The sequence below is a fragment of the Mesoplodon bidens genome, assembly GCF_964165515.1.
Source record: "Mesoplodon bidens genome assembly, chromosome: X".
Taxonomy (NCBI): domain Eukaryota; kingdom Metazoa; phylum Chordata; class Mammalia; order Artiodactyla; family Ziphiidae; genus Mesoplodon; species Mesoplodon bidens.
This window is the reverse complement of record NC_138163.1, coordinates 90,187,687-90,213,932: the sequence shown is the minus strand read 5'-3', so window position 1 is coordinate 90,213,932 and position 26,246 is coordinate 90,187,687. Positions and strand designations below refer to the sequence as shown.

Below are 26,246 nucleotides of genomic sequence, written 5' to 3'. Positions count from 1 at the left end.
CTGTTCAAAAATGCATAAGACTGAGGTGGGCCGGACAGAAGCAATGGTATACCATGTTGCTTTCCATGCAGAAAACACATAGGTTAAGGGTCTAGAATGTAGTGAAACCTATTGGAGAACTGTGTTACCCGGTTTCCACAAGGGCTCCCATAAGCCGTGCTGAGTGCTCAGTTCTGAAGCCCACAGGGAGCAAAAGTTCTTTTAAGGCACGTGGCCACATGCTGCTTGCCCACCTCGGCAAAGAATGTTACTTTCTCTGTGTTGGTGGACGTCCAGTGTGGAACACAATTTCGTTCACTCTTTGAGCCCTGAGCCTACTGGCAGAGACAAAACCTGGGTCATTTCAAAGGATTCGCCACCGAGCTTTTGGAGATGTGCCTGCTTTTGAATTGGAGCTCCACACAAGCAGGAACCTCAGGCCCATGGGCAGCTTGTGCTTTCTCCACCCGCATATCCTGAAGAGTGTCATAAAGGAACGGGATCCATTTGATGTCAGCTCTTGGCACCAAGTTTTCCTGACAATGCTCCTTCAGTGATCCGAAACTATCCCTCGTGTAGGACGCATGGACTGATTGCTTTCAAACCTTGCAAACCCAGACATTGTAACTCTTAGGTCTTTGGAAGCTGAGCGAAGCTAACAATGTGGGCTCAAGCTGCATGGGGAAACAGAGGCTCATGCCTCTCAACAGAGGGCATGTTGAAATGTGTTGCTCCTAGAAGTATTGCAGAAGTCCATTAAGAGCCATAGGAGTGAAACGTGATGCAGGCTGATAGAAATCCCTGTAGTGGTCCCATATTGAAAGTGTCATGCACGGGGTGGGTTCATCTACATACCCGAAGCCCACATATCCCTAACCGACATATGATCCTGCTCAGGGCTAGCCATGGTGAAGCCACATGTTTGGGAAAACCTTACAGACAGCCTGGCAAATATGTCCCCGAAATGCGAATGCTTATGTGTCCTTCAAGTTTGCTGAAAGGAATCGATGGAAGATGAATTATCTGTAGTTGTGTGGCAGTGGCAGTTTTGAGGAAAAAAGAAGTTGAGTTGTCAGGCAAATAGAAGGTCATTTTGCTATGGTAACACGTCCCAAGGCCTCATAAGTTTACCTGTTCAATGTGAGAGGCCTCATGTGGCTATGGTCTGTGTATCTACCTCTGAATACCATGTGGAATATAGGGGGCCCCTGATGTTTACAGTCAAAGGGACCTAGATTCCCACCTGAAATGAATGGCTATGTGATAAGGGAAGGGCTAACCTCTCTGATTCTCAATTTTCCCATTTCAAATAAGGATATAGAAGTGCATACCTGGTGTGGTGTTTGTGAGTGTCAAATGAGAAAAATGCATATAAAGTGCTTGGAATATTAAAGCTGTTCAGTAAATATTAGCTCCCTGCTCTACTACAAACCTTCCACCCCCAAATCTAAACAGCTGGGTTTAAATGTTTGTCATGATGTCCATTAGACTGTGTTAATGTCTTAAATTTTTCCCTAAGGAACACTGGGTTAGGGTAAAGCTGTCTATGAACAAGTATTTACTCACAGCAGCACACCTGACTCGGAGACACTGGAGAGCATGCTAAAATGTCACTGGTGAACTTGACAAGTAGAAATAGGTTATATTACTTCCAAACCACTAGAGGGAATAAAGTACTAACGAACATTCAGTCCATCCAACAGAGACTCAATCAATGCAATACAAAACAGAAAAAGAGAATAATACATGAGAAGTGTAGGGGAAAAATCACAATAAATAGGAAGCAAGAATATGACAGAAACAACTGCAAACGAGAGATTACTAGGAAAAATTCAAAATGGAGCCATATGACCTTTAAAAGTGGACTATCTAAATCATAAGTGCATGCCAGCATCAAAATTAAACGGTTGTGAACATCTTTTAAATGATTATTTCAGTTCTTAAATGATTAAAAAGAGGAATTCAGGGATAATTAGTGTGATGATAATTCCGAAGGCTCAAAATATACATATGCCAAAAATTCACTGAAATTGACAAATTCACAGAGTGGGAACTTTTAGTGTCTCGCTCAGTAAATGATCGATTAAGAAAACAATAACTATTACAATGATAAGGAAGACTTGAGGAACCTATTAAAATTTGGATCTAATGGGCATGTACACAATACTAGGTCCAAAGATTAGAGGATATATATTCTTTGGAAGCACAATTGGAACATTTAGAAAAGCTGATCATACACTAGGCCAGAAATATATGTCAGCAATATTCAAAAAAGTGTTGTGAAGGTGGAAACCACGCTCTCTGAACACAATGAAATTAAATTAAAAAACAATAACCCAAGGAAAACAGAAACAAAACTCTTAGGGTGGGAACGTTTAAAAATACAACTTGAATCAAGTGATAAATATGACCAACAAGGGATAAATTGTAATTATTAATCATAATAGAAATTAGGAAATATTGCAAACAAATGATAATGCAAATAGCCCCTATCAAATCTTGTGGAATACACCAAAATGGTAGTTTGAGGAACATTTATAACACCAAACGCTTATATTAGAAAAGCAGATATACCACATATTAGTGAGCTAAGCAACCAAAATATGAAATTAGAATGAGAATAACAGAATAAATGCAAGAAAGTGGAAAGAAGGAATATTTATCAAAATTCAAGATACAGAAAAGAAAAAAATTCATAAAGAAGTTCAAGCAAAGCAAATGCTTGTTCTTAGGAAATGCAGAAGAAATGGAGAAATGTATAGCAACGGTTATTGGGAGAGAGAGAGAGAGAGAGAGAGACAATTAAATGATACTAGGAATGAGAAAAGAAGTAATCATTCGGATACAGTAGATATTTATGTAAGTAGCATACCACTTAATTTGAATTAATTGGAATTACTTAATTTTAAAACAGATGAAATAAATAATTTTCTCCACCGACCAAAATTAAATCAAATAGAAACAGATTGATCATTTCTATAATACAAGTGTAATCCATCATAAATATGAAATGCTAAAACTAAAATTGGTAAAGCCCCTCAAAACTTTTCCATGGCCTCAAATATTACCATTAACTTTCACGTCTGTAAGATCAACCCCATCTGGGACTCACAGTTTATCTACTTATTAATTCATACCAGACCCGTCCATACACTTGGGAACCTCATCTCCAATTTTGGATTCTACTGTTTCTACAAGCTAATAGGGTTAATTACTTGAAAGCCCTCATGTGATACTTCCAGCTTTATCTCACGGATATGAGCAAATCTCCAAAACACTCACCTAAACAGCCTGTACATGATCTGCAACCTGGAGACTTGGTCTTCTGAAATAAGTGTCAGAAAAATCTGCCCTTGAGCCTAGGTTAAAAAAAAAAAAGTCTTACCAGGTACTGTTAACAACTACCAGTAAAGCTCCAGAGTGTTGATCCTTGAGTTGTTTCTCATTACATCCCCCTATCTACTGGATATCTACTCCATCTGAAGACCTTAAACGGAGGATTCCTAGCAGTCTTCCAGGTGACACTGAAGGAGTGGACAGATTCCTCCCAAGATGACAGAATAAGATTAATTTTCTGATTCTCTAAGACCTTTTTCTCCTCCTTTACTCTACTATTAATATTGCCTATCATTACATTGTGATGTCTTTCTGACACATTACTGTGACTTTCCCTTATCATTATTGTATTATTTTTTAACTCCTGTGGTCTCCTACCACTGAAGGAAAAAATCTGACATTCCCAATCAGACCCTGCTGATAAAAGAAACAAATGCTGCTCCTTTAAACACACTTAAAGGAAGATTTCTTTTCTTTTTAATTTTTATTTATTTTTATTAGTTTCTGCTTTATAACAAAGTGAATCAGTCATACATATACATCTGTTCCCACATCCCTTCCCTTATGCATCTCCCACCCTCCCACCCTCCCCATCCCACCCCTCCAGGCGGTCACAAAGCACCGAGTTGATCTCCCTGTGCTATGCGGCTGCTTCCCACTAGCTATCTACCTTACGTTTGGTACTGTGAAGGCACTTCTGATTTGTCAGTTTCCCTTTCAGCATTAATCCCAACCTCCAGACTTTGAAAATTGGACACTGACCTGCTGCTGAGGTCATTATAATCCTATCAGAAAGTCCTACTCAATCAGGAGTAGTCTCCAGTATTGGGGCCATCCTGCCCCTGATAGTCAAATTTACTCATGGTGTTCAGTTTGTTGTGATAGTCAGCCTGCTTTGTGAAACTGGTTAACTCTGCTAAATACATTGTTTACCTTGAGGAACACAAACTTGGTTTCTCTTGTTGGGATAAGTGATACTTATACTCTGGATACAGTCTGTGCCACACTGGGGTACTAATTCTTACATAACATCTTACATAACACCCACATGGCATAAGCTAACATATCTTGTGTGTTCAGGATAATTGTTAGAGACGTTCAGATATGTAAAACTGAACATTCCAGCAGATCTTGTTCCCCTGGGGTGGCTGGGTTGGGGGGGATTATCCAGTAACAGTCAAACCAATTTCTTTTAAAAAACTCCCAGGAAGAGTAACTGACTCCCTATTCATATATGCTTTGTGACCTGCTATCCTCACATTAGGGAAAATAATAACTAGCAAGGATGACTCCAAACTTGTCTTTGATTCTGATAAAAGTCATGGGTCTCTCAGAAGTGAACGCAGCTAGATTCATTGCCCTATTTTTTATAAATCGGGCCTTGACTTCAAGACTTGTTTCAAGGACTAATAATTGTTGTGTTTTGTATGATTACTTTTTTTGCAGTTGGCCAGTGCATCCTGTCCAGAGTCTTAAATGCTATTGCACAGGCAATGTCACATCAGAGCATTCAATGATGCATTCTAAAATGAAAGGAGTGAGAGAGATCAACCCATGTCCAACTAAAGACTACATTCTCTAAATAAATTCCTCACCATCAAAATCAGAGCAATGGCAGAAGACTACATAACATGGATTAAGATCTTGTGGCCAAAGGTGGGTAATAAAAATATCTCTTAACATCCAGGCTACGACATGTGATTCTCCCTTTAGACATTAAAAAATCTCACAGAATGCCAACTTCAGTTGAGATCATGAGACCTCTTCACTCTGAGATCATGATAAAGTGACACACAACAAAGGCTGCTTCATCAATTTTTCTAAGCACAGACAAAAGCAAGATCACTCTACAAATCATCATATGTCCCTCTCCTAGTTAATATGAGTGACAGTTAGTTGGGGGTTTTTGTTTTTGTTTACATGTTTTTGTTTGTTTGTTTTCACCAATTGCATCTTTAACCTCACGCTAATCTATTCTCTCTCTACAGGAGTTTTATGAAGATAGTCATAGGAATACCCTGTTTTCCTGACAGTATCCAATTCAGATGAAAACTCTGCTTCCTTCAAACATCACCCAAATCACCTAAAATAAGTCCGAATGTTTTAATATCCCTTTTCTATCACCCTCTTACTTATATGGCCCACAGTTTCTCATTGTGTGTGTTCTCCTTCACTGCTAGGAAAAGTAAACCCAGCTTGTTCAACTACAAATGCATTCCTGGTGGTCGTTAGCTGGGAGGCATTGACATATTTTGTCATGTTAAACTTGATGACAAAGCAAAACGAAGAATCAGATGTGTTTACTACAATAACCCCACATGCTAATATTTCTAACATAATTTTCAGTTCACAAAGACATTTATTTTGCATCCTTTCAACTGGCAATTACAAGGCCTTGAGACTGAGAAGAAGGTTGGCATACTGGTAGATATATTAACAAGATGAACAGTAAAAAAAAAATCAAACATAAAATATATTGAAAATAGATTTTTATGGTATTGGAATGGGAGAAGGAAGGAAAAGGTTGAGTTTTGGACAATGAGTTTGAGATGATGGTCTGACTACCAGGTCACATGCTCTATGGGCTGCAGAAGATAAGACCCAAATTCCCCAAATTCCAGAGCACAGGGCTTCAGAACAAACCATCCCTGTGGCTGGCTACCAACCTTCCTCAAGCCCAGGCCCCAGCCTCCATAACATCTCAACAAGCACAGTGAGACAGACGAGATCCTGATGAGACCCTGGAAATCCAAACGTGAGCACTTTGTATTTCCATTTTTCTAACCCCTCCCTACCCCAACAAATATCATCAACCCACTTCTAGGTTATCCAGGCCACCTATGTATTCAGAAGGAGAAAGAAATATAAAATTTACTTGGGGCAACTGATTATAGAACAGCACTATCTAACAGAGCTCTCTGCACTGATAGAAATGTTCCATATCTGTTTTGCAAACAGTGCAGTAGCCACAGTTTACACGTAGCCATTGAGCACTTCAAATGTCGCTAGTGAGACTGAGAGACAGAATTTTCAATTTTACTTAATTGTAATCAATTTAAATTGTCACATATGACTAGGGGCTACCATTTTGGAGAATGTAGCTCTTAGAGGAAGTCTCCTCACCTGCTGGTGGACCATACTCAGCCACTTGCCTTCATTCAAAACATGCTCTTCGTAACTGCTTGGAAATTTTTAATTCACTTAGAGTCACCGTTCTTCACAAAATTCCATGTGCTTCAAACATGCTAATCAAAACAATCAGTTGCTTGTAGATTTCTATTTTTACCATCACTTTGTATTATTTTTATTATTTTTTAAAATACTTTACAGGGGCTTCCCTGGTGGTGCAGTGGTTGAGAGTCCTCCTGCCGATGCAGGGGACACGGGTTCGTGCCCCAATCCAAGAAGACCCCACATGCCGTGGAGCGGCTAGGACTGTGAGCCATGGCCACTGAGCCTGTGCGTCCAGAGCCTGTGCTCCACAACGGGGGAGGACACAACAGAGAGAGGCCCGTGTACCGCAAAAAAAAAAAAAAAAAAAAAAAAAAAAGTTCTTGACAGCTGTCACCAATGCAATGCATTGTATTTATGTGATGAATACTTTACAGAGACTTAAGAATCTTTTGGGTATTCAAATCTTAGGATGAATTTGCACACGTTTTCATATCACCCTGCTTGTCTTTAAACGAAATTTGATAGTTGAATTTTGCTACAATATGGAGTGAAATTATTCTTTGTTGTCTAATCTCAGAATCTGATTGTAATAATCGACGTTGAAAATGTGTTCACAGACTAAACCAAACTTTCCCCTGCACCATTAGAACAAATCTTCCCCAAAGACTGTTCATATATCAAATGGCTATTTGTTGTCTAAATAAATGAGGTAAATTTCAGTTCTCTGGCTTACTAGAGAAAACGCCACCTATCTTTAGAACATCATGAAGAGACAAATTTGATTCCTGAAACAAACACTTGAAGAAGGATAACTTTCAGTCAACGTCTTGGTTATTATTTTCTTACCACCATCAATGTCTTTTTATTAATTCAAATGAGGAAGGAAACTAAAGTTAGATTAAAATTGGTTGCCTGAACCATAAGTTCGATTTTGTTCCTTTGTAGATTGCAGCACCTTTGAGATTTCCACGTTGTGGGGCAGACCGTTGCCTATCGGTCTGGATTCAAAGCAGAGGTCTGTGCATGGGCTATGAATTTGAGAGTCCATGACATTTAGATGGTAACGGGAGTCAAGCAAGTAAACCTTGGAACATGAGGCAGGTGATATACCCCTTTCAAGGGATTTATCCTGAATAAAGGGAAGGGCAACAAGGCCCAGGTAGCTGATTGGACAAGGAAAGGGTGGAACCTTATGTGGGCTCATAAAATATGAATGTCTTAGGAGTCATGTTACTAGCTAACAGGTGCTGACATTTGAAACTTGGATCTTGTTTCAATCCACTTATTTCAATGTGTTTTTTACTGACCCCAATTCAAAATTTTATGCTTAATCCCATGGTTTGTGTTGTGTACCTATATAAAATAGGTGCATTTTACTATTTTAACTCTCATCAGGCATCTTCATGTCCAAATTCTTTGGTTTAGACTTGGCAAGCACCTTCCTGTAGACCCTGTAGCTAGACACTCCCTCTTGTTTTTCTTTTCCTCTTAAAAGGATGGTTTTCTGGGGCTTCCCTGGTGGCGCAGTGGTTGAGAGTCCGCCTGCGGATGCAGGGGACATGGGTTCGGGCCCCGGTCCGGGAAGATCCCACATGCCGCGGAGCAGCTGGGCCCGTGAGCCATGGCTGCTGAGCCTGCGCGTCCAGAGCCCGTGCTCTGCAACGGGAGAGGCCACAACAGTGAGAGGCCCGCATACCGAAAAAAAAAAAAAAAAAGGATGGTTTTCTTTTTCTAGGACATGATGGATCTTTCACTAAAATTCCAATGTCATCTTTGTGCTGTTTCTATATAGACCCTTTCCACAGTAGCATACTTTACACTTGTGTGCTGTCTGTGTCCAGCCCACTTACATCCCTGGGACACCGTTTTCTCCTTCATAGGCCATTGTTTATTTAGGTCTCTTATGTCTTTGAACATGAATGCTAACCTTCATCTTCTTACAGCATCTGTCTCTGGGACGCCACTGGAAGGGAACATAAGAGAAGAGGATTTGTGTACTGAATTGTAATAACTTTTCATCTCTGTCTCCTTAAGAGAGGCAGAGACAGAGACAGACTATCAAAAGATGTAACAGAGCCAGAGGCAGAAACAGCCAGAGACATGACAGCCTGAACAGAAAAACAGACAGCTGGTTAGCAGGCTGAGAAAGTCCAACCAATGGACAGAGCCAGATATTACACCTCCTCCCAAAAAAGAGACAGATAGAAAGGGATACACAGAAAGAGGCAGACACAGACAGAAATAGATACAGACAGAGACAGGGAGAGAGAGAAAGACAGACCCAGACAGGGAGAGAGAGACACATGTAAAAACTAAGACAGAGAGCGACAGTTACAGACAGAGACAGGGAGACAGGCAGAGGCTGATAGACACAGATGGGAAGACAGAGACAGACAGACGGAGAGACGGATGCAGGGACAGAGAAAGACAAACAGAGAAAGAGAGATATGCATTAAAACAGAGATGTAGAGATAGTGATGGAGGAAGACAAAACAGAGACAGAGAGAGAGAGAGGGAGGGAGGGAGAGAGAGATGAGAGGGACAGAGAGAGACAGAGGCAGAGACAGAGGCAGAGACAGATTGAGACAGAGAGAGACCGAGACAGAAAGGGAAAGACAGAAACAGACAGATGGAGAATGAGACACATGGACACAGAAAGATACAGACACAGACGGATATAGAAACACCAGAGAGATACAGAGACAGAGACAGAAAGATAGAGAACCAGACAGACACAGTCAGACAGGCACATATTGTCAGAGACAGAGAAACAACAAGAGAGTGATGGTAAGACAGAGACAGAGAGTGACAAAGATAGACAGACTGAGACAGAGACAGAGGTAGACAAAGACAGACATAGATAGAGATAGACAGGGATGCAGACAGAGACAACAGAGATGGAGATAGGGAATGGCAGGGAGACAGAGACATACATACAGAGAGGGAAAGACAGAGACAAGGATAAATCCTCATCATTTTCAAGGTCTGCACTGTATCCCATAGGGGTACACCCCCTTTGGTGTGGTGTTTAGTTTGCTGTTATTTAGTGTGATTGTTTCCTGTAGCCTTACCATGACTATACATCTGGTTCTGCCTCCCCATCTCTCAATGCCTTGACGAAGAGGCTACAAAACAAAGTGAGGGGCAATTTGGGAGTACCTTTCCTTCTCATCCTTAGCAGTTGAAAAGAAAAGAAAAAAAAATTGAAGTCAAAAAATAGGGACTGATATAGGATTTGCTCAAACTGGCAAATGGCAACAGTCACTGACTGTGAGTTTAAATGTTTATTAAATGAGTGTATTTCAGCTGTCACTGTGTGTACATTATTGAACATCTTTCTACTGTAAACAGCAAAAAGCAATTTAAGAATTTAAAATTAGTTGGGGAGGAAAACAAAAGCAGATCTCTCAGTCAATGTGCATTTCCAGATAAGTAGTCTCTGAATTTCCCAAGTGAGGATACCTCTCTTTAGATGAAATGGCATCCTAGCATTCAGCTCAAGAAAAAGTAATTGGAAATTGCTTAGAGATTTTATATAAAAGCAATGAAATTGTTACACAAAAAATAAATAATAATTTTTACCTTTCTACTGAATCAATGACTTACACTTTCCCCCAGTTTAGTTATTTAAAAAAATGTAATGAAGTTTATTGTTTGTAATTGGTCAGATATACAGAGTATAAGGGAACACTGGGAAGGGGGGTGGAATGAGAAATTAAGGGCAAACATCAAAGGATGCAACAGCAGCTTCCTGATTGAGCTATATCTTATAACTAACTGTTATGTAAATATTATTCTAATACTAGTATGTGGGTTTGGGTTAATGAAGCCTTTAAAACCTCCTTAAAGGGTAAAAATGAATAAATGAATGAATGAATGAAGAAAGAAAAAAAGAAAACAAAAGTAATTTGTTCACTGGATGTCAAAGGATAAAATCTCATTTGGAAAATAAATATAAGCAAACAGTAAAGAAAATTCTGGTTTCAAATAAGTAAAACATTAAATCTGGTGATTATTCTTTTTAATTTATTTGTTCATCTTGTATGAACATTTCACACTCCTTCCAAGTATGTGTTTATTATTTGTATGGATTCTTAAACAGAGCTTTCCATTCTTTGACCTCCTTTAACCACAAAAATCACTCAGTGAAATGCAAACAATTAGGACATTTAAAAGGGAATGGGATGGGGTCAGTTTGCAAGTTAGCAGTAATCAGAAACCAACATATTCAAATCATAACTAATGTGTTTCTCCCTTTTTGACAAAAACACATCCTTTTGATTACTGGCTTGGACTGCTTTTCTTTTGATCCCATTTCCAGATGCCAAGTATTTCCCACTATAATTCAAAGGCATTCCGTTCCAGAAATTACCAGTCCTGTTCTAAAGTGGTAAACAGACTTTCCTAATACAATTTGAAAATCAAAGGTGTCTGACAAGGAAAGGCCATCAACTTGCTTAAAGAGTACTTTCTCTGTTGCATAAATAATTCATGACTGTATGCCACAGCAAAACTATATTTAGTACAGGAATAATCTCACAGAATTCATCGGCTTCCTTCCACTCCACCCCCAATATAGGGTGTTATAAGATTTGAAATGTTTATCTGGGGTGAAAATTCTAGGGAAGTTTAAGTCTAACTAAAAACAAGATATGCTTACGTTCATAAAAAGAAATGAAATTGGGTTATTTGTAGTAAGGTAGATGGACATAGAGTCTGTCATATAGAGTGAATTAAGTCAGAAAGAGAAAAACAAATGCCATATGCTAACACACATATATGGAATCTAAAAAAACAAAACAAAACAAAAAAGGTTCTGATGAACCTAGGGGAAGCACAGGAATAAAGACGCTGATGTAGAGAATGGACTTGAGGACACGGGGAAGGGGAAGAGTAAGCTGGGACGAAGTGAGACAGTAGCATTGACATACATACACTACCAAGTGTAAAACAGAGAGCTAGTGGGAAGCAGCCACATAGCACAGGGAGATCAGCTTGGTGCTTTATGACCACCTAGAGGGGTGGGATAGGGAGGGTGGGAGGGAGACACAAGAGGGAGGGGATATGGGGATATAGGTATACATAGAGCTGATTCACTTTGTTATACATCAGAAACCAACACAACATTGTAAAGCAATTATGCTCCAATAAATATGTTAAAAAAAGTTATGCTTAGATTGAAGAGCAACCAATAAAAAGAAGATCATCACTGTGGTCTGGGGGTGTGCTCACATAGTAAGAGACCATGGAAACCAAGTAGCAGCTCTAAACACACCAACTGAAAGAGAAATGAAACTGTTACTTTAACATTCATTTAATCAAACTAAAGGAAACATATATTAAGAAAGTTTCACTAAGAGTAGTAGAGTAGGTAGGCTCACAGTTTCTCTCTAAAGTCAAGAGCTCTTTGTCTTCACAGAAGTGATGGGCGGGGCGGGGGGTGGTGTCGATGGATCCTAAACCAGGAGGACAGGTTGCCACATTAACAGCCCAAATGAGTTCTCGAGGTGTTTGGGCGGCTTCAAAATTTGTCCTCTTCATATGCTCATGTAAACAATCTCAAGTATTATGAGCTACAGTTCAACAAAACCTCTGACAGAATTGGTTACGAGAGATGGGCAAGCCTGGTTGGTCCCACAGAAGGAGCTGGCATCCGGAGGAAGCTGGTCGTCCCTGACCCCAGGAAAGAGCTGCTCAGTTCTCTGAGCTTTTTTGCAGGGGTCCTCACTGTGGGCAACGCCTCTCTCGGTGGCGGTACAGGAAGTTACAGGCCACATATATGAGAAAAACCACATCTTGCTTTTCCAGGTTCATTACCTCTAGCTCTTGACTCTTTCTCAGGGAAAGCATCAGGTATTCTGTGCGCTTCCTGAAAACGGCTCTCCCATCCCTGTCCAGGGAGGACAGGCGCAGGCGGAACACAACCTTTCTCTGCCAGAGTAAGGTGACCCTGAGGCTGTGGGACTTGTTCCGTGTGCTGCACCGGAAAATGATGTGCTGGTTGGCGTAGCACACCACCAGGTCCCAGCTGAAGTCGAAGCCTTCCCACCGCCAGCTGCACTGCTTGTCACTGTGGAGCTGGCCCCCACAACGCATGCTGTTCCCCTGGGGGTCAGACACGTAGATGTCCACGGGCCAGAGCTTTCTGGTCTGCTCAGCCTGGAGGGGGCCAAGCCAATGCTCTTTGTAAACTGGACACAACCAAGCAGCAGGGATCAGTCCATCCTGATGGATGACGCGTGCTGACATCAGGTCCCAGATTATGTAGGCAAGCCGCAGCTGCTGGAACACTGGCAGGAAGGCTCTGCCCTGCTCGGTCTCCAGGAAAGGGGTGCCCTCTGAATCCCTCCTGGACCTGGCAAACCACGAGTCGGTGTCAGGCAATAGGGCACTGCGCAGGCCCCTCCATGTCGGCTGCAGCTGCAAGAACATCCACTTTTATAGCATGGTGTACACGTCCATCTCCACCCCCATCACCAAGAGCTCTGAAGAGGCAATGACCTCTTTCATGAGATCCAGGCTGACTTCTCGCAATAGCCCCTCACTACACTGGGTCATCATGTTGTCCAGCAGCCACTGAAGACACATGGTCCTGATGGTCGGGAGTCCGTAGCTTTCAGCAGAGTAGTAGTAGCTGCACACGGTCTGGGCACTGACAGTCTCCTTCATGACCTCCATGCACTGCTGAATCACCTCGTCCAGCTGCAGCATGCTGGCTGTGGCCAACATGGCGACGACTCGACTGGGTGGGATGAGCATGGAGCCTCGGTACAGGGAACATGAAGCCTCGTGCAGTGCCTCGCGATCAATGTTCTCATCAGGCATTTGCAACTCTATAGTATCCATGCTTGTCTCCTGCCAAGCACCACTGAACATGCTAGCAAAGTACCCTGACTGGAACAAGTAGACCCTATGCAAGTTCCACTCCTCCCCCAGTGTGTGGATCCGCACGTCACTCTCTTCTCGCCTCAGGAAGAGTCCTTCATAAACGGACCCTGAACAATCTTTAGCATGTTTCTGGCGGTGCTCTTTTGTGAGCAGATCCCCTGGGCCTGTCTCCCGCTTGTGGCTCCCCTGACTGGTGGCGGGTCTGGCCTCTTCACTCTCCTTCCCTTCCTCTCTCTCTGCCACTACTGCCTCCTCAGCCACCTCCTCCTCCCCAGTGGCACCTGGCTCCTCTGGGGCACGCCCCCCCCCCCACTGCCATGGCATCCGACTGCTTCGTGCTCCCATGGCCTATACCTCAGTGGTGCAGTGGACAAGCTTCCTCTCCAGGCGCCGTTGCCACGGGCACTAGCTCAGCCCAGAGTGCTGCTGGGTACAGATGACGTTTGCTCTAATGGTCTCTCGGAAGGACGCCACGCTAAGCCACACCCACTAGGCCCCACCCCGCCGGATAAGGGCACTCCATACCAGGGATTCCACTCTGTTTATCTTTCCCTCCTGGGATGATTGCTGTCAGGCTCCCTTCATAGGATGACGGTGAAACAGAGGCCTTTGTGTGCAAATTTTCCCCATTAATTCCAAGAACACAATTCGCTCTTCCCCATCTAAAACAGTTAGTGATTATTCCTTTATGGAGAATTACATCTTGGTCCCAGCTCTGTCATCTAGGCACCTTAATTTCCATATAATTAACTTCTTAGGCTATCTCATCACTTGACCTGTGAAACCATGTTTTTGTGATAAAAGTGGCAATTTTGTCCCAGTCTTTGCTTTGGTCTTTAACTTTTGTTTTAAAATAGCATTGCCACTTATAGAATCATTTGGAACTCTGTGTGTGTGTGCACGCCCATGTGCACGTGCATGCACATGTGGGTCCAATCAGCTTCTCAGAGCGCATGCCTCCATTTTCCATAGGCACACATACCTTTAGTTTGTGGGAATCTCTTATGTTCCCAAAATAATTTTAGCTTTTTTTAATGTTTTTATTTTTGTTCCCACTCCACCTGTGTGAACATCTTGAGCTCTCTGTTGGCACTTTCCTTGTTTCTTGCAAACAACTACTCATTCCTCGTGGTTTGAGCTCTGGATCAAAGACCACCGTTTCTCACACATCCAAGGCAGATATATAACTTTCTTCAACTGTACTCCCATCAGGCCTTGATCAAACATTTCTCCCCATATGTCTGCAGTTATTTCATTGTATGATTTTTCACCACTAGAGTTTTGAATGTTTGAGGCAAGGACTTTGGATTACCAGCACCAGACACAAGGCTTAGCAAGTAACAAACTTACAGTGAAAGAAAATGAGGAATGAATGGGATGTTTTCCATTTTTGAGGAAGTGAATAATATTAAATACTGCACTGACAAGTGTAATATGCTAAACAAATGATGTGTTGCAGAGAGGGTCTGGATCTTTCAATGACAAGGGAAGTACAGTATAAAAGAAAATAGAAACAAACAAAATCCTCTTGAAAATGGCAAGCCTCTAAGGTCATTTGACCCTGCCTGCCTAAGGAGAATGTTTACATAATTTGAATAGTGCAGTATAACCATATGTTACCTTTTAAGTATTCTCTGTTATATAGCTTTACAGAGGTACTGATAAGAGGGTCTACAAAAAAGCTGCATGTTCAGTGGTGCTTGACAGGAGACAAACATGGATACTATAGAGTTGCAGATGCCTGACGAGAACATTGATCGCAAGGCACTGCACGAGGCTTTAGGTTCCCTGTACCGAGACTCCATGCTCATCCCATCTGGTCAAGTCATCGGCATCCTGGCCACAGCCAGCATGCTGCAGCTGGACGAGCTGATTCAGCAGTGCGTGGAGGTCATGAAGCAGACTGTCAGTGCCCAGACCATGTGCAGCTACTACTACTCTGCTGAAAGCTACGGACTCCCGACCATCAGGACCATGTGTCTTCAGTGGCTGCTGGACAACATGATGACCCAGTGTAGTGAGGAGCTATTGCAAGAAGTCAGCCTGGATCTCATGAAAGAGGTCATTGCCTCTTCAGAGCTCTTGGTGATGGGGGTGGAGTTGAACGTGTACACCATGCTGAAAAAGTGGATGTTCTTGCAGCTGCAGCCGACATGGAGGGGCCTGCACAGGGCCTTATTGCCTGACACCAACTCGTGGTTTCCCAGGTCCAGGAGGGATTCGGAGGGCACCCCTTTCCTGGAGACCGAGCAGGGCAGAGCCTTCCTGCCAGTGTTCCAGCAGCTGCGGCTTGCCTACATAATCTGGGACCTGATGTCAGCATGCGTCATCCACCAGGATGCGCTGATCCCTGCTGCTTGGTTGTGTCCAGTGTACAAAGAGCATTGGCTTGGCCCCCTCCAGGCTGAGCAGACCAGAAAGCTCTCGCCCGTGGACATCTACGTGTCCGACTCCCAGGGGAACAGCATGCGTTGCGGGGGCCAGCTCCACAGTGACAAGCAGTGCAGCTGGCGGTGGGAAGGCTTCGACTTCAGCTGGGACCTGGTGGTGTGCTACGCCAACCAGCACATCATTTTCCGGTGCAGCACACGGAACAAGTCCTGCAGCCTCAGAGTCAGCCTACTCGGGCAGAGAAAGGTTGCGTTCTGCCTGCGCCTGTCCTCCTTGGACAGGGATGGGAGAGCCGTTTTCATGAAGGACACAGAATACTGGATGCTTTCCCTGAGAGAAGATCAAGAGCTAGAGGTAATGAACCTGGAAAAGCAAGATGTGGTTTTCCCCATATATGTGGCCTGTAACTTCCTGTACCGCCACCGACAGGGCGTTTCCCAGGGCGTTTGCCCCTGCAAAAATGCTCAGAGAACTGAGCAGCTCTTTCCTGGGGTCAGAATCGACCAGGTTGGTCCAGATGCCAGCTCCTTCTGTGGGACCAACCAGACTTGCCCATCTCTCGTAACCAATTCTGTCAGAGGCTTTGTTGAACTGTAGCTCATAATACTTGAGATTGTTTACATGAGCATATGAAGAGAACAAATTTTGAAGCCGCCCAAACACCTCGAGAACTCATTTGGGCTGTTAATGTGGCAACCTGTCCTCCTGGTTTAGGATCCATCGACACCACCCCCCGCCCCGCCCATCACTTCTGTGAAGACAAAGAGCTCTTGACTTTAGAGAGAAACTGTGAGTCTACCTACTCTACTACTCTTAGTGAAACTCTCTTAATATATGTGTTTCCTTTAGTTTGATTAAATGAATGTTAAAGTAACAGTTTCATTTCTCTTTCAGTTGGTGTGTTTAGAGCTGCTACTTGTTTTCCATTGTCTCTCACTATGTGAACACACCCTCCAGACCACAGTGATGATCTTCTTTTTATTGGTTGCTCTTCAATCTAAGCATATCTTTTTTTTTTAACATATTTATTGGAGCATAATTGCTTTACAATGTTGTGTTGGTTTCTGATGTATAACAAAGTGAATCAGCTCTATGTATACATATATCCCCACTTCCCTTACCACTTGTGTCTCCCTCCCACCCTCCCTATCCCACCCCTCTAGGCACCAAGCTGATCTCCCTGTGCTATGCGGCTGCTTCCCACTTGCTCTCTGTTTTACATTTGGTAGTGTATATATGTCCATGCCACTCTCTCACTTTGTCCCAGCTTACCCTTCCCTCTCCCCATGTCCTCAAGTCCATTCTCTACATCAGCGTCTTTATTCCTGTGCTTCCCCTAGGTTCATCAGAACCTTTTTTGTTTTGTTTTGTTTTTTTAGATTCCATATATATGTGTTAGCATATGGCATTTTTTTTTCTCTTTCTGACTTATTTCACTCTGTATGACAGACTCTAGGTCCATCCACCTCACTACAAATAACCCAATTTCATTTCTTTTTATGAACCTAAGCATATCTTGATGTTAATTAGACTTAAACTTCCCTAGAATTTTAACCCCAGAGAAACATTTCAAATCTTATAACACCCTATATTGGGGGTGGAGTGGAAGGAAGCTGATGAATTCTATGAGATTATTCCTGTACTAAATATAGTTTTTCTGTGGCATACAGTCATGAATTATTTATGCACCAGAGAAAGTACTCTTTAAGCAAGTTGATGGCTTTTGCTCTTCAGAAAGCTTTGATGTTCAAATTGTATTAGGAATGACTCTTTCCCACTTAAGAATAGGAGTGGTAACCTCTGGAACAGAATGCCTTTGAATTAGGGTGGGAATTACTGGGCATCTGGAAATGAGATCAAAAGAAAAGCAGTCCAAGCCAGTAATCAGAAGGATGAGGTAGAGACTGTTTTGTCACAAAAGGAGAAACACACTAGTCATGATTTGAATATGTTGGTTTCTGATTACTGCTAACTTGCAAACTGGCCCCATCCCATTCCCTTTTAAATGCCCTAGTTGTTTGCATTTCACTGAGTGATTTTTGTGGTTAAAGGAGGTCAAAGAATGGAAAGCTCTGTTTAAGAATCCATACAAATAATAAATACATGCTTGGGAAGAGTGTGAAAAGTTCATACAAGATGAACAAATAAATTAAAAATAATAATCTCCATATTTAATGTTTTATTTAGTTGAACCAGAATTTTCCTTACCATTTGCTTATATTTCTCTTCCCAATGAAATTTTGTCCTTTGTCATCCTGTGAACAAATTACTTTTGACTTTCTTATTTTTCTTTGTTCATTCATTCATTCATTTATTCACTTTTACCATTTAAGGCAGTTTTATAGGTTCATTATCCCATACCCACATACTAGTATTAGAGTAATATTTACATAAGAGTTAGTTATAAGAAATAGTTCAATCAGGAAGCTGCTGTTGCATCCTTTGATGTTTGCCCTTAATTTCTCATTCCGCCCCCCTTCCCAGTGTTCCCTTATACTCTGTATATCTGACCAATTACAAACAATAAACTTCATTACATTTTTTTAAATAACTAAACTGGGGGAAAGTGTAAGTTATTGATTCAGTAGAAAGGTAAAAATTATTATTTATTTTTTATGTAATGATTTCACTGCTGTTATATAAAATCTCTAAGCAATTTCCAATTGCTTTTTCTTGAGCTGAATGCCAGGATGCCATTTCATCTAAAGAGAGGTATCCTCACTTGGGGAATTCAGAGACTGCTTATCTGGAAATGCACATTGACTGAGAGATCTGCTTTTATTTTCCTCCCCAACTAACTTTAAATTCTTAAATTGCTTTTTGCTGTTTACAATAGAAAGATGTTCAATAATGTACCCACAGTGACAGCTGAAATACACTCATTTAATAAACATTTAAAATCTCACAATCAGTGACTGTTGCCATTTGCCAGTTTGGGCAATTTATCCAATTTCTGTCCCTATTTTTTTTTTTTTTTTTTTTTTTTTGCGGTACGCGGACCTCTCACTGTTGTGGCCTCTCCCGTTGCAGAGCACAGGCTCCGGACACACAGGCTCAGCGGCCATGGCTCATGGGCCCAGCCGCTCCACGGCATGTGGGACCTTCCCGGACTGGGGCATGAACCCGTGTTCCCTGCATTGGCAGGCGGACTCTCAACCACTGCGCCAGCAGGGAAGCCCCCATCAGTCCCTATTTTTTGACTTCAATTTTTTTTCTTTCTTTTTGACTGCTAATGATGAGGAAGAAAACTTCTCCCACATTGACCCTCACTTATTTTTGTAGCCTCTTAGTCAAGGCGTGAGGAGATGGGGAGGCAGAACCAGATGTATAGTCATGGTAAGGCTACAGGAAACAATCACACTAAATAACAGCAAACTAAACACCACACCAAAGGTGGTGTACCCCTATGGGATACAGTGCAGTCCTTGACAATGATGAGGATTTATCCCTGTCTCTGTCTTTCCCTCTCTGTATGTATGTCTCTGTCTCCCTGCCATTCCCTATCTCTATCTCTGTTGTCTCTGTCTGCATTTCTTTCTATCTCTATCTACGTCTGTCTTTGTCTACCTCTGTCTCTGTCTCAGTCTGTCTATCTTTGTCACTCTCTGTCTCTGTCTTACCATCCTTATCTTTCTGTTTCCCTCTGTTTCTGAGAATCTGTTCCTGTCTGACTGTGTCTGTCTTGGTCTCTATCTTTCTGTCTCTGTCTCTGTATCTCTCTGGTGTTTCTATATCCATTTGTTTCTGTATCTGTCTGTGTCCATGTGTCTCTTTCTCCATCTGTCTGTCTCTGTCTTTCCCTTTCTGTCTCGGTCGGTCTCTGTCACAATCTGTCTCTGTCTCTGTCTTTGTCTCTCTCCATCACTATCTCTACATTTCCGTTTCAATGTGTCGCTCTCTTTCTCTTTGTCTTTCTCTGTCTCTGCATTTGTCTCTCAGTCTGTCTGTCTCTGTCTTCCAATCAGTGTCTATCAGCCTCTGCCTATCTCCCTCTCTCTGTCTGTAACCATCGCTCTCTCTCTTAGTTTGTACATGTGTCTGTCTGTCCCTTTCTGGGTCTGTCTCTTTCTGTCTCCCTCTTTCTGTATCTATCTATTTCTATCTGTCTGTGTCTGCCCCTTTCTGTGTATCCCTTTCTAACTGTCTCTTTTTGGGGAGGAGGTGTAATATCTGGCTCTGTCCATCTGTTGGACATTCACAGCCTGCCCAACCAGCTGTCTCTGTTTTTCTGTCAGGCTGTCCTGTTTCTGGTTGTTTCTGCCTCTGGCTCTGTTACATCTTTTGATAGTCTGTCTCTGTCTCTGCCTCTCTTAAGGAGACAGTGATGAAAGGTTATTACAATTCAGTACACAAACCCTCTTCTCTTATGTTTCCTTCTAGTGGCGTCCCGGAGACAGATGCTGTAAGAAGATGAAGGTTAGCATTTATGTTCAAAGACATAAGAGACAATGGCTTATGAAGGAGAAAGCGGTGTCCCAGGGATGTAGGTGGGATGGACACAGACAGCACACAAGTGTAAAGTATGCTACTGTGGAAAGGGTCTACATAGAAACAGCACAAAGATGGCATTGGAATTTTAATGAAAGATCCATCATGTGCTAGAAAAAGACGACCATCTTCTTTAAGAGGAAAAGAAAAACAAGAGGGAGTGTCTAGCCACAGGGTCTACAGGAAAGTGTTTGCCAAGTCTAAATGAAAGAATTTGGACAATGAAGCTGCCTGATGAGAGTTAAAATAGCAAAATGCACCTATTTTATATAAGTACACAGCACAAACCATGGGATTAAACATAAAATTTTGAATTCGGGTGAGTAAAAAGCACATTGAAATAAGTGGATTGAAACAAGGTCCAAGTTTTCAATGTCATCACCTGTTTAGCTAGTAACATGACTCCTAAGACATTCATATTTTATGAGCCCACATAAGGTTCCACCCTTCCTTGTCCACTCAGCTACCTGGGCCTTGATGCCCTTCCCTTTATTCAGGATAAGTCTCTTGAAAGGGGTGTATCACCTGCCTCAAGTTCCAAGGTTTACTTGCTTGACTCCTGTTACCATCTAAATGTCATAGACTCTCAAATTCATAGCCCATGCACAGACCTCTTCTTTGAATCCAGACCTATAGGCAACGGTCTGCCCCGCAATGTGGAAATTTCAAAAGTGCTGCAATCTACAAAGGAACAAACCAAACTTATGGTCCAGGCAACCAATTTTAATCTAACTGTAGCTTCCTTTCTCATTTGAATAAATAAATAGAAAGACATTGATGGTGGTAAGGAGATAATAACCAAGACGTTGGCTGAAAGTTATCCTTACTCAAGTGTTTGAGTTTCAGGAATCAAATTTGTCTCTTCATGATGTTCTAAAGATAGGTGGCGTTTTCTGTAGTAGGCCAGAGAACTGAAATTTACCTCATTTATTCAGGCAACAAATAGCCAATTGATATATGAACAGTCTTTGGGAAAGATTTGTTCTAATGGTGCAAGGGAAAGTTTGATTTAGTATGTGAACACATTTTCCACATCGACTGTTATGATTCTGAGATTAGACAACAAAGAATAGTTTCACTCCTCATTGTAGCAAAATTCAACTATCAAACTTGCTTTAAAGACTAGCAGGGTAATATGATGCAGTGGATGGGATAAAAACAACCTGTGCAGGGCTTCCCTGGTGGCACGGTGGTTGAGAGTCTGCCTGCCAGTGCAGGGGACACGGGTTCGAGCCCTGGTCTGGGAAGATCCCACATGCCGCGGAGGGGCTGGGCCCGTGAGCCACAACTACTGAGCCTGCGCATCTGGAGCTTGTGCTCCATAGCGGGGGAGGCCGCGATAGTGAGAGGCCCGTGCACCGTGATGAAGAGTGGTCCCCGCTTGCCACAACTGGGGGAAGCCCTCGCACAGAAACGAAGACCCAACACAGCAAAAATAAATAAATTAAAAAAAAACAACCTGTGCAAATTCATGCTAATATTTGAATACCCAAAAGATCCTTAAGTCTCTGAAAAGTATTCATCACATAAACACAATTCATTGCATTGGTGATACCTGTCAAGTATTTTTTTAAAAAATAAAAATAATACAAAATGATGGTAAAAATAGGAATCTACAAGCAACTGTTTTGATTAGCATGTTTGAAGCACATGGAATTTTGTGAAGAACGGTGACTCTAAGTGAATTAAAAATTTCCAAGCAGTTACGAAGAGCATGTTTTGAATGAAGGCAAGTGGCTGAGTATGGTCCACCAGCAGGTGAGGAGACTTCCTGTAAGAGCTACATTCTCCAAAATGGTAGCCCCGAGTCATATGTGACAATTTAAATTGATTACAATTAACTACAATTGAAAGCTCAGTTTCTCAGTCTCTCTAGCAACATGTGAAGTGCTCAATGGCTGCGTGTAAACTGTGGCTACTGCACTGTGTGCAGCAAAGATATGGAATATTTCTATCAGTGCAGAGAGCTCTGTTAGATAGTGCTGTTCTATAATCAGTTGCCCCAAGTAAATTTTACATTTCTTTCTCCTTCTGAATACATAGGTGGCCTGGATAATCTCGAAGTGGTTTGATGATGATTGTGGGGGTGGGGAGGGTTAGAAAAATGGAAATACAAAATGGTCACATTTGGATTTGCAGGGTCTCATCAGGATCTTGTCTGTCTCACTGTGCTTGTTGAGATGTTATGGAGGCTGGGGCCTGGGCTTGAGGAAGGTTGGTAGCCAGCCATAGGGATGGTGTGTTCTGAAGCCCTGTGCTCTGGAATTGGAAGAATTTGGGTCTTATCTACTGTGGCCCATAGAGCATGTGACCTGGTAGTCAGACCATCATCTCAAACTCATTGTCCAAAACTCAACCTTTTCCTTCCTTCTCCCATTCCACTATCATGAAAATCTATTTTCAATATATTTTATGTTTGATTTTTTTTACTGTTCATCTTGTTAATATCTCCACCAGTATGCCAGCCCGCTTCTCAGTCTCAAGGCCTTGTAATTGCCAGTTGAAAGGTTACAAAATAAATGTCTTTGTGAACTGAAAATTATGTTAGAAATATTAGCATGTGGGGTTATTGTAGTAAACACATCTGATTCTTCGTTTTGCTTTGTCATCAAGTTTAACATGACAAAATATGTCAATGCCTCCCAGCTAACGAACACCAGGAACGCATTTGTAGTTGAACAAGCTGGGTTTACTTTTCCTAGCAGTGAAGGAGAACACACACAATGAGAAACTGTGGGCCATATAAGTAAGAGGGTGATGGAAAAGGGATATTAATACATTCGTACTTGTTTTAGGTGATTTGGGTGAGGTTTGAAGGAAGCAGAGTTTTGATCTGGATTGAATAAATTCAGGAAGACAGGTATTCCTATGACTGAGTATCTTCATAAATCTGTTGTATAGAGAGAATAGATTAGAGTGAGGTTAAAGCTGCAATTGGTGAAAACAAAAAAACAAACAAAGCAGAAAAAAAACCCAAAACCCCCAACTAGCTGTCACTCATATTAGCTAGGAGAGGGACATATGGTGATTTGTACAGTGATCTTGCTTTTGTCTGTGCTTAGAAAAAAAATGATGAAGCGGCCTTTTTTGTCTCACTTTATCATGATCTCAGAGTGAAGAGATCTCATGATCTCATCTGAAGTTGGCACTCTGTGAGATTTTTTAATTCCTAATGGGAGAATCACCTGTCCCAGCCTGCATGTTAAGAGATACTGTTATTACCCGCCTTTGGCCACAAGACCTTAATCCAAGTTATCCAGTCTTCAACGATTGCTCTGATTTTGCTGGTGAGGAATTTATTTAGAGAATGTAGTCTTTAGTTGGAGATGGGTTGATCTCTCCTGCTCCTTTCATTGTAGAATGCATTGTTGAATGCTCTGATATGACATTGCCTGTGCAATAGCATTTAAGACTCTGGACAGGATGCACTGGCCAACTGCAAAAAAAAGTAATCATACAAAACACAATGATTATTAGTCCTTGAAGCTAGTCTTGAAGTCAAGGGCCTAGATTATAAAAAACAGGCAAAGAATCTAGCTGCGTTCACTTCTGAGAGCCACATGACTTTTTCAGAATCAATGACAAGTTTGGGGCCATCCTTTCTAGTTATTATTTTCCCTAATGTGAGGATAGCTGGTCACAAAGCATATATGAATAGGGAGTCAGTTACTCTTCCTGGGAGTTTTTTAAAAGAAATTATTTTGACTGTTACTGGATAATCCCCCACCCCCACTCAGCCACCCCAGGGGAACAAGATCTGCTGGAATGTTCAGTTTTACATATCTGAACGTCTCTAAGAAGATAAGTTAGCGTATGCCATATGGGTGTTATGTAAGATGTTATGTAAGAAATAGTACCCCAGTGTGGCACAGACTGTATCCAGAGTATAAGTATCACTTATCCCAACAAGAGAAACCAAGTTTGTGTTCCTCAAGGTAAACAATGTATTTAGCAGAGTTAACCAGTTTCACAAAGCAGGCTGACTCTCATGAACAAACTGAACACCATGAGCAAATTTGACTATCAGGGGCAGGATGGCCCCAATATTGGAGACTACTCCTGATTGAGTAGGACTTGCTGATAGGATTGTAATGACCTCAGCAGGAGATCAGTGTCCAAATTCCAAAGTCCGGAGGTTGGGATTAATGCTGAAAGGGAAACTGACAAATCAGAAGTGCCTTCAAAAAGAAATCTTCCTTTAAGTGTGTTTAAAGGAGCAGCATTTGTTTCTTTTATCAGCAGGGTCTGATTGGGAATGTCAGATTTTTTCCTTCAGTGGTAGGAGACCACAGGAGTTAAAAAATAATACAATAATGATAAGGGAAAGTCACAGTAATGTGTCAGAAAGACATCACAATGTAATGATAGGCAATATTAATAGTAGAGTAAAGGAGGAGAAAAAGGTCTTAGAGAATCAGAAAATTAATCTTATTCTGTCATCTTGGGAGGAATCTGTCCACTCCTTCAGTGTCACCTGGAAGACTGCTAGGAATCCTCAGTTTAAGGTCTTCAGATGGAGTGGATATCCAGTAGACAGGGGGATGTAATGAGGAACAACTCAAGGATCAACACTCTGGAGCTTTACTGGTAGTTGTTAACAGTACCTGGTAAGACTTTTTTTTTTTAACCTAGGCTCAAGGGCAGATTTTTCTGACGCTTATTTCAGAAAACCAAGTCTCCAGGTTGCAGATCATGTACAGGCTGTTTAGGTGAGTGTTTTGGAGATTTGCTCATATCCGTGAGATAAAGCTGGAAGTATCACATGAGGGCTTTCAAGTAATTAACACTAACAGTGTGTAGAAACAGTAGAATCCAAAATTGGAGATGAGGTTCCCAAGTGTATGGACGGGCCTGATATGAATTAATAAGTAGATAAACTGTGAGTCCCAGATGGGGTTGATCTTACAGACGTGAAAGTTAATGGTAATATTTGAGGCCATGGAAAAGTTTTGAGGGGCTTTACCAATTTTAGTTTTAACATTCCATATTTATGATGGATTACACTTGTATTATAGAAATGATCAGTCTGTTTATTTGATTTAATTTTGGTAGGTGAAGAAAATTATTTATTTCATCTGTTTTAAAATTAATTCAAATTAAGTGGTATGCTACTTACATAAATATCTACTGTATCTGAATGATTACTTCTTTTCTCATTCCTAGTATCATTTAGTTGTCTCTCTCTCTCTCTCTCTCTCTCTCAATAACCGTTGCTATACATTTCTCCATTTCTTCTGCATTTCCTAAGAACAAGCGTTTGGTTTGCTTGAAATTCTTTATGGAGTTTTTTTTTTCTTTTCTCTTTATTTAATTTTGATAAATTATCCTTCCTTTCACTTTCTTGTATTTATTCTGTTATTCTCATTCTAATTTCATATTTTTGTTGCTTAGCTCATTTATCTGCTTTTCTAATAAAAGCATTTGGTGTTATAAATGTCCCTCAAACTACCATTTTGGTGTATTCCACAAGATTTGATAGGGGCTATTTTCATTATCATTTGTTTGCAATATTTCTTAATTTCTATTATGATTAATAATTACAATTTATCCCTGTTGGTCATACATATCACTTGATTCAGGTCGCATTTTTAAACGTTCCCACCCTAAGTTGATCGTTTCTGTTTTCCTTGGGTTATTATCTTTTAACATAATTACATTGCATTCAGAGAGCATGGTTTCCACCTTCACACACTTTTTTGAAAATTGCTGACATATTTTTGTACCCTAGTGTATTATCAGCTTTTCTATATGTTCCAATTGGGCTTCCAAATAATATATATTCTCTAATCTTTAGACCTAGTATTGTGTACATGCCCATTAGATCAAGATTTTAATAGGGTTCTTCAAATCTTCTTTATCATTGGTAATAGTTATTGTTTTCTTAATTGATCAGTTACTGAGCAAGACACTAAAAGTCCCCAATCTGTGACTTTGTCAATTTCTGTGCATTTTTGGCAAATGTATATTTTGAGCTTTCAGAATTATCATCA

The 26,246-nt window shown here is 41.4% G+C and overlaps 1 protein-coding gene and 1 pseudogene across 2 annotated transcripts in view; one reads left to right on the top strand and one right to left on the bottom strand.

Moving 5' to 3' along the window:
* Positions 1-12,213: 12,213 nt before the first annotated feature.
* On the bottom strand, positions 12,214-13,722 carry LOC308609046 (germ cell-less protein-like 1; the record flags this gene model as incomplete). Its single annotated transcript, XM_081222526.1, is given in 2 exon segments — positions 12,214-12,927; positions 12,931-13,722. Coding segments are annotated over 2 exon segments (1,506 nt in total).
* Positions 13,723-16,397: 2,675 nt separating this feature from the next.
* Positions 16,398-26,246, top strand: part of LOC308609406 (Y-box-binding protein 3-like) — a 55,822-nt pseudogene continuing 45,973 nt past the window's right edge. Inside the window, exon 1 of the transcript in view lies at positions 16,398-16,557. The product of the transcript in view is annotated as a Y-box-binding protein 3-like (transcript). The remainder of the gene's footprint in view (positions 16,558-26,246) is intronic.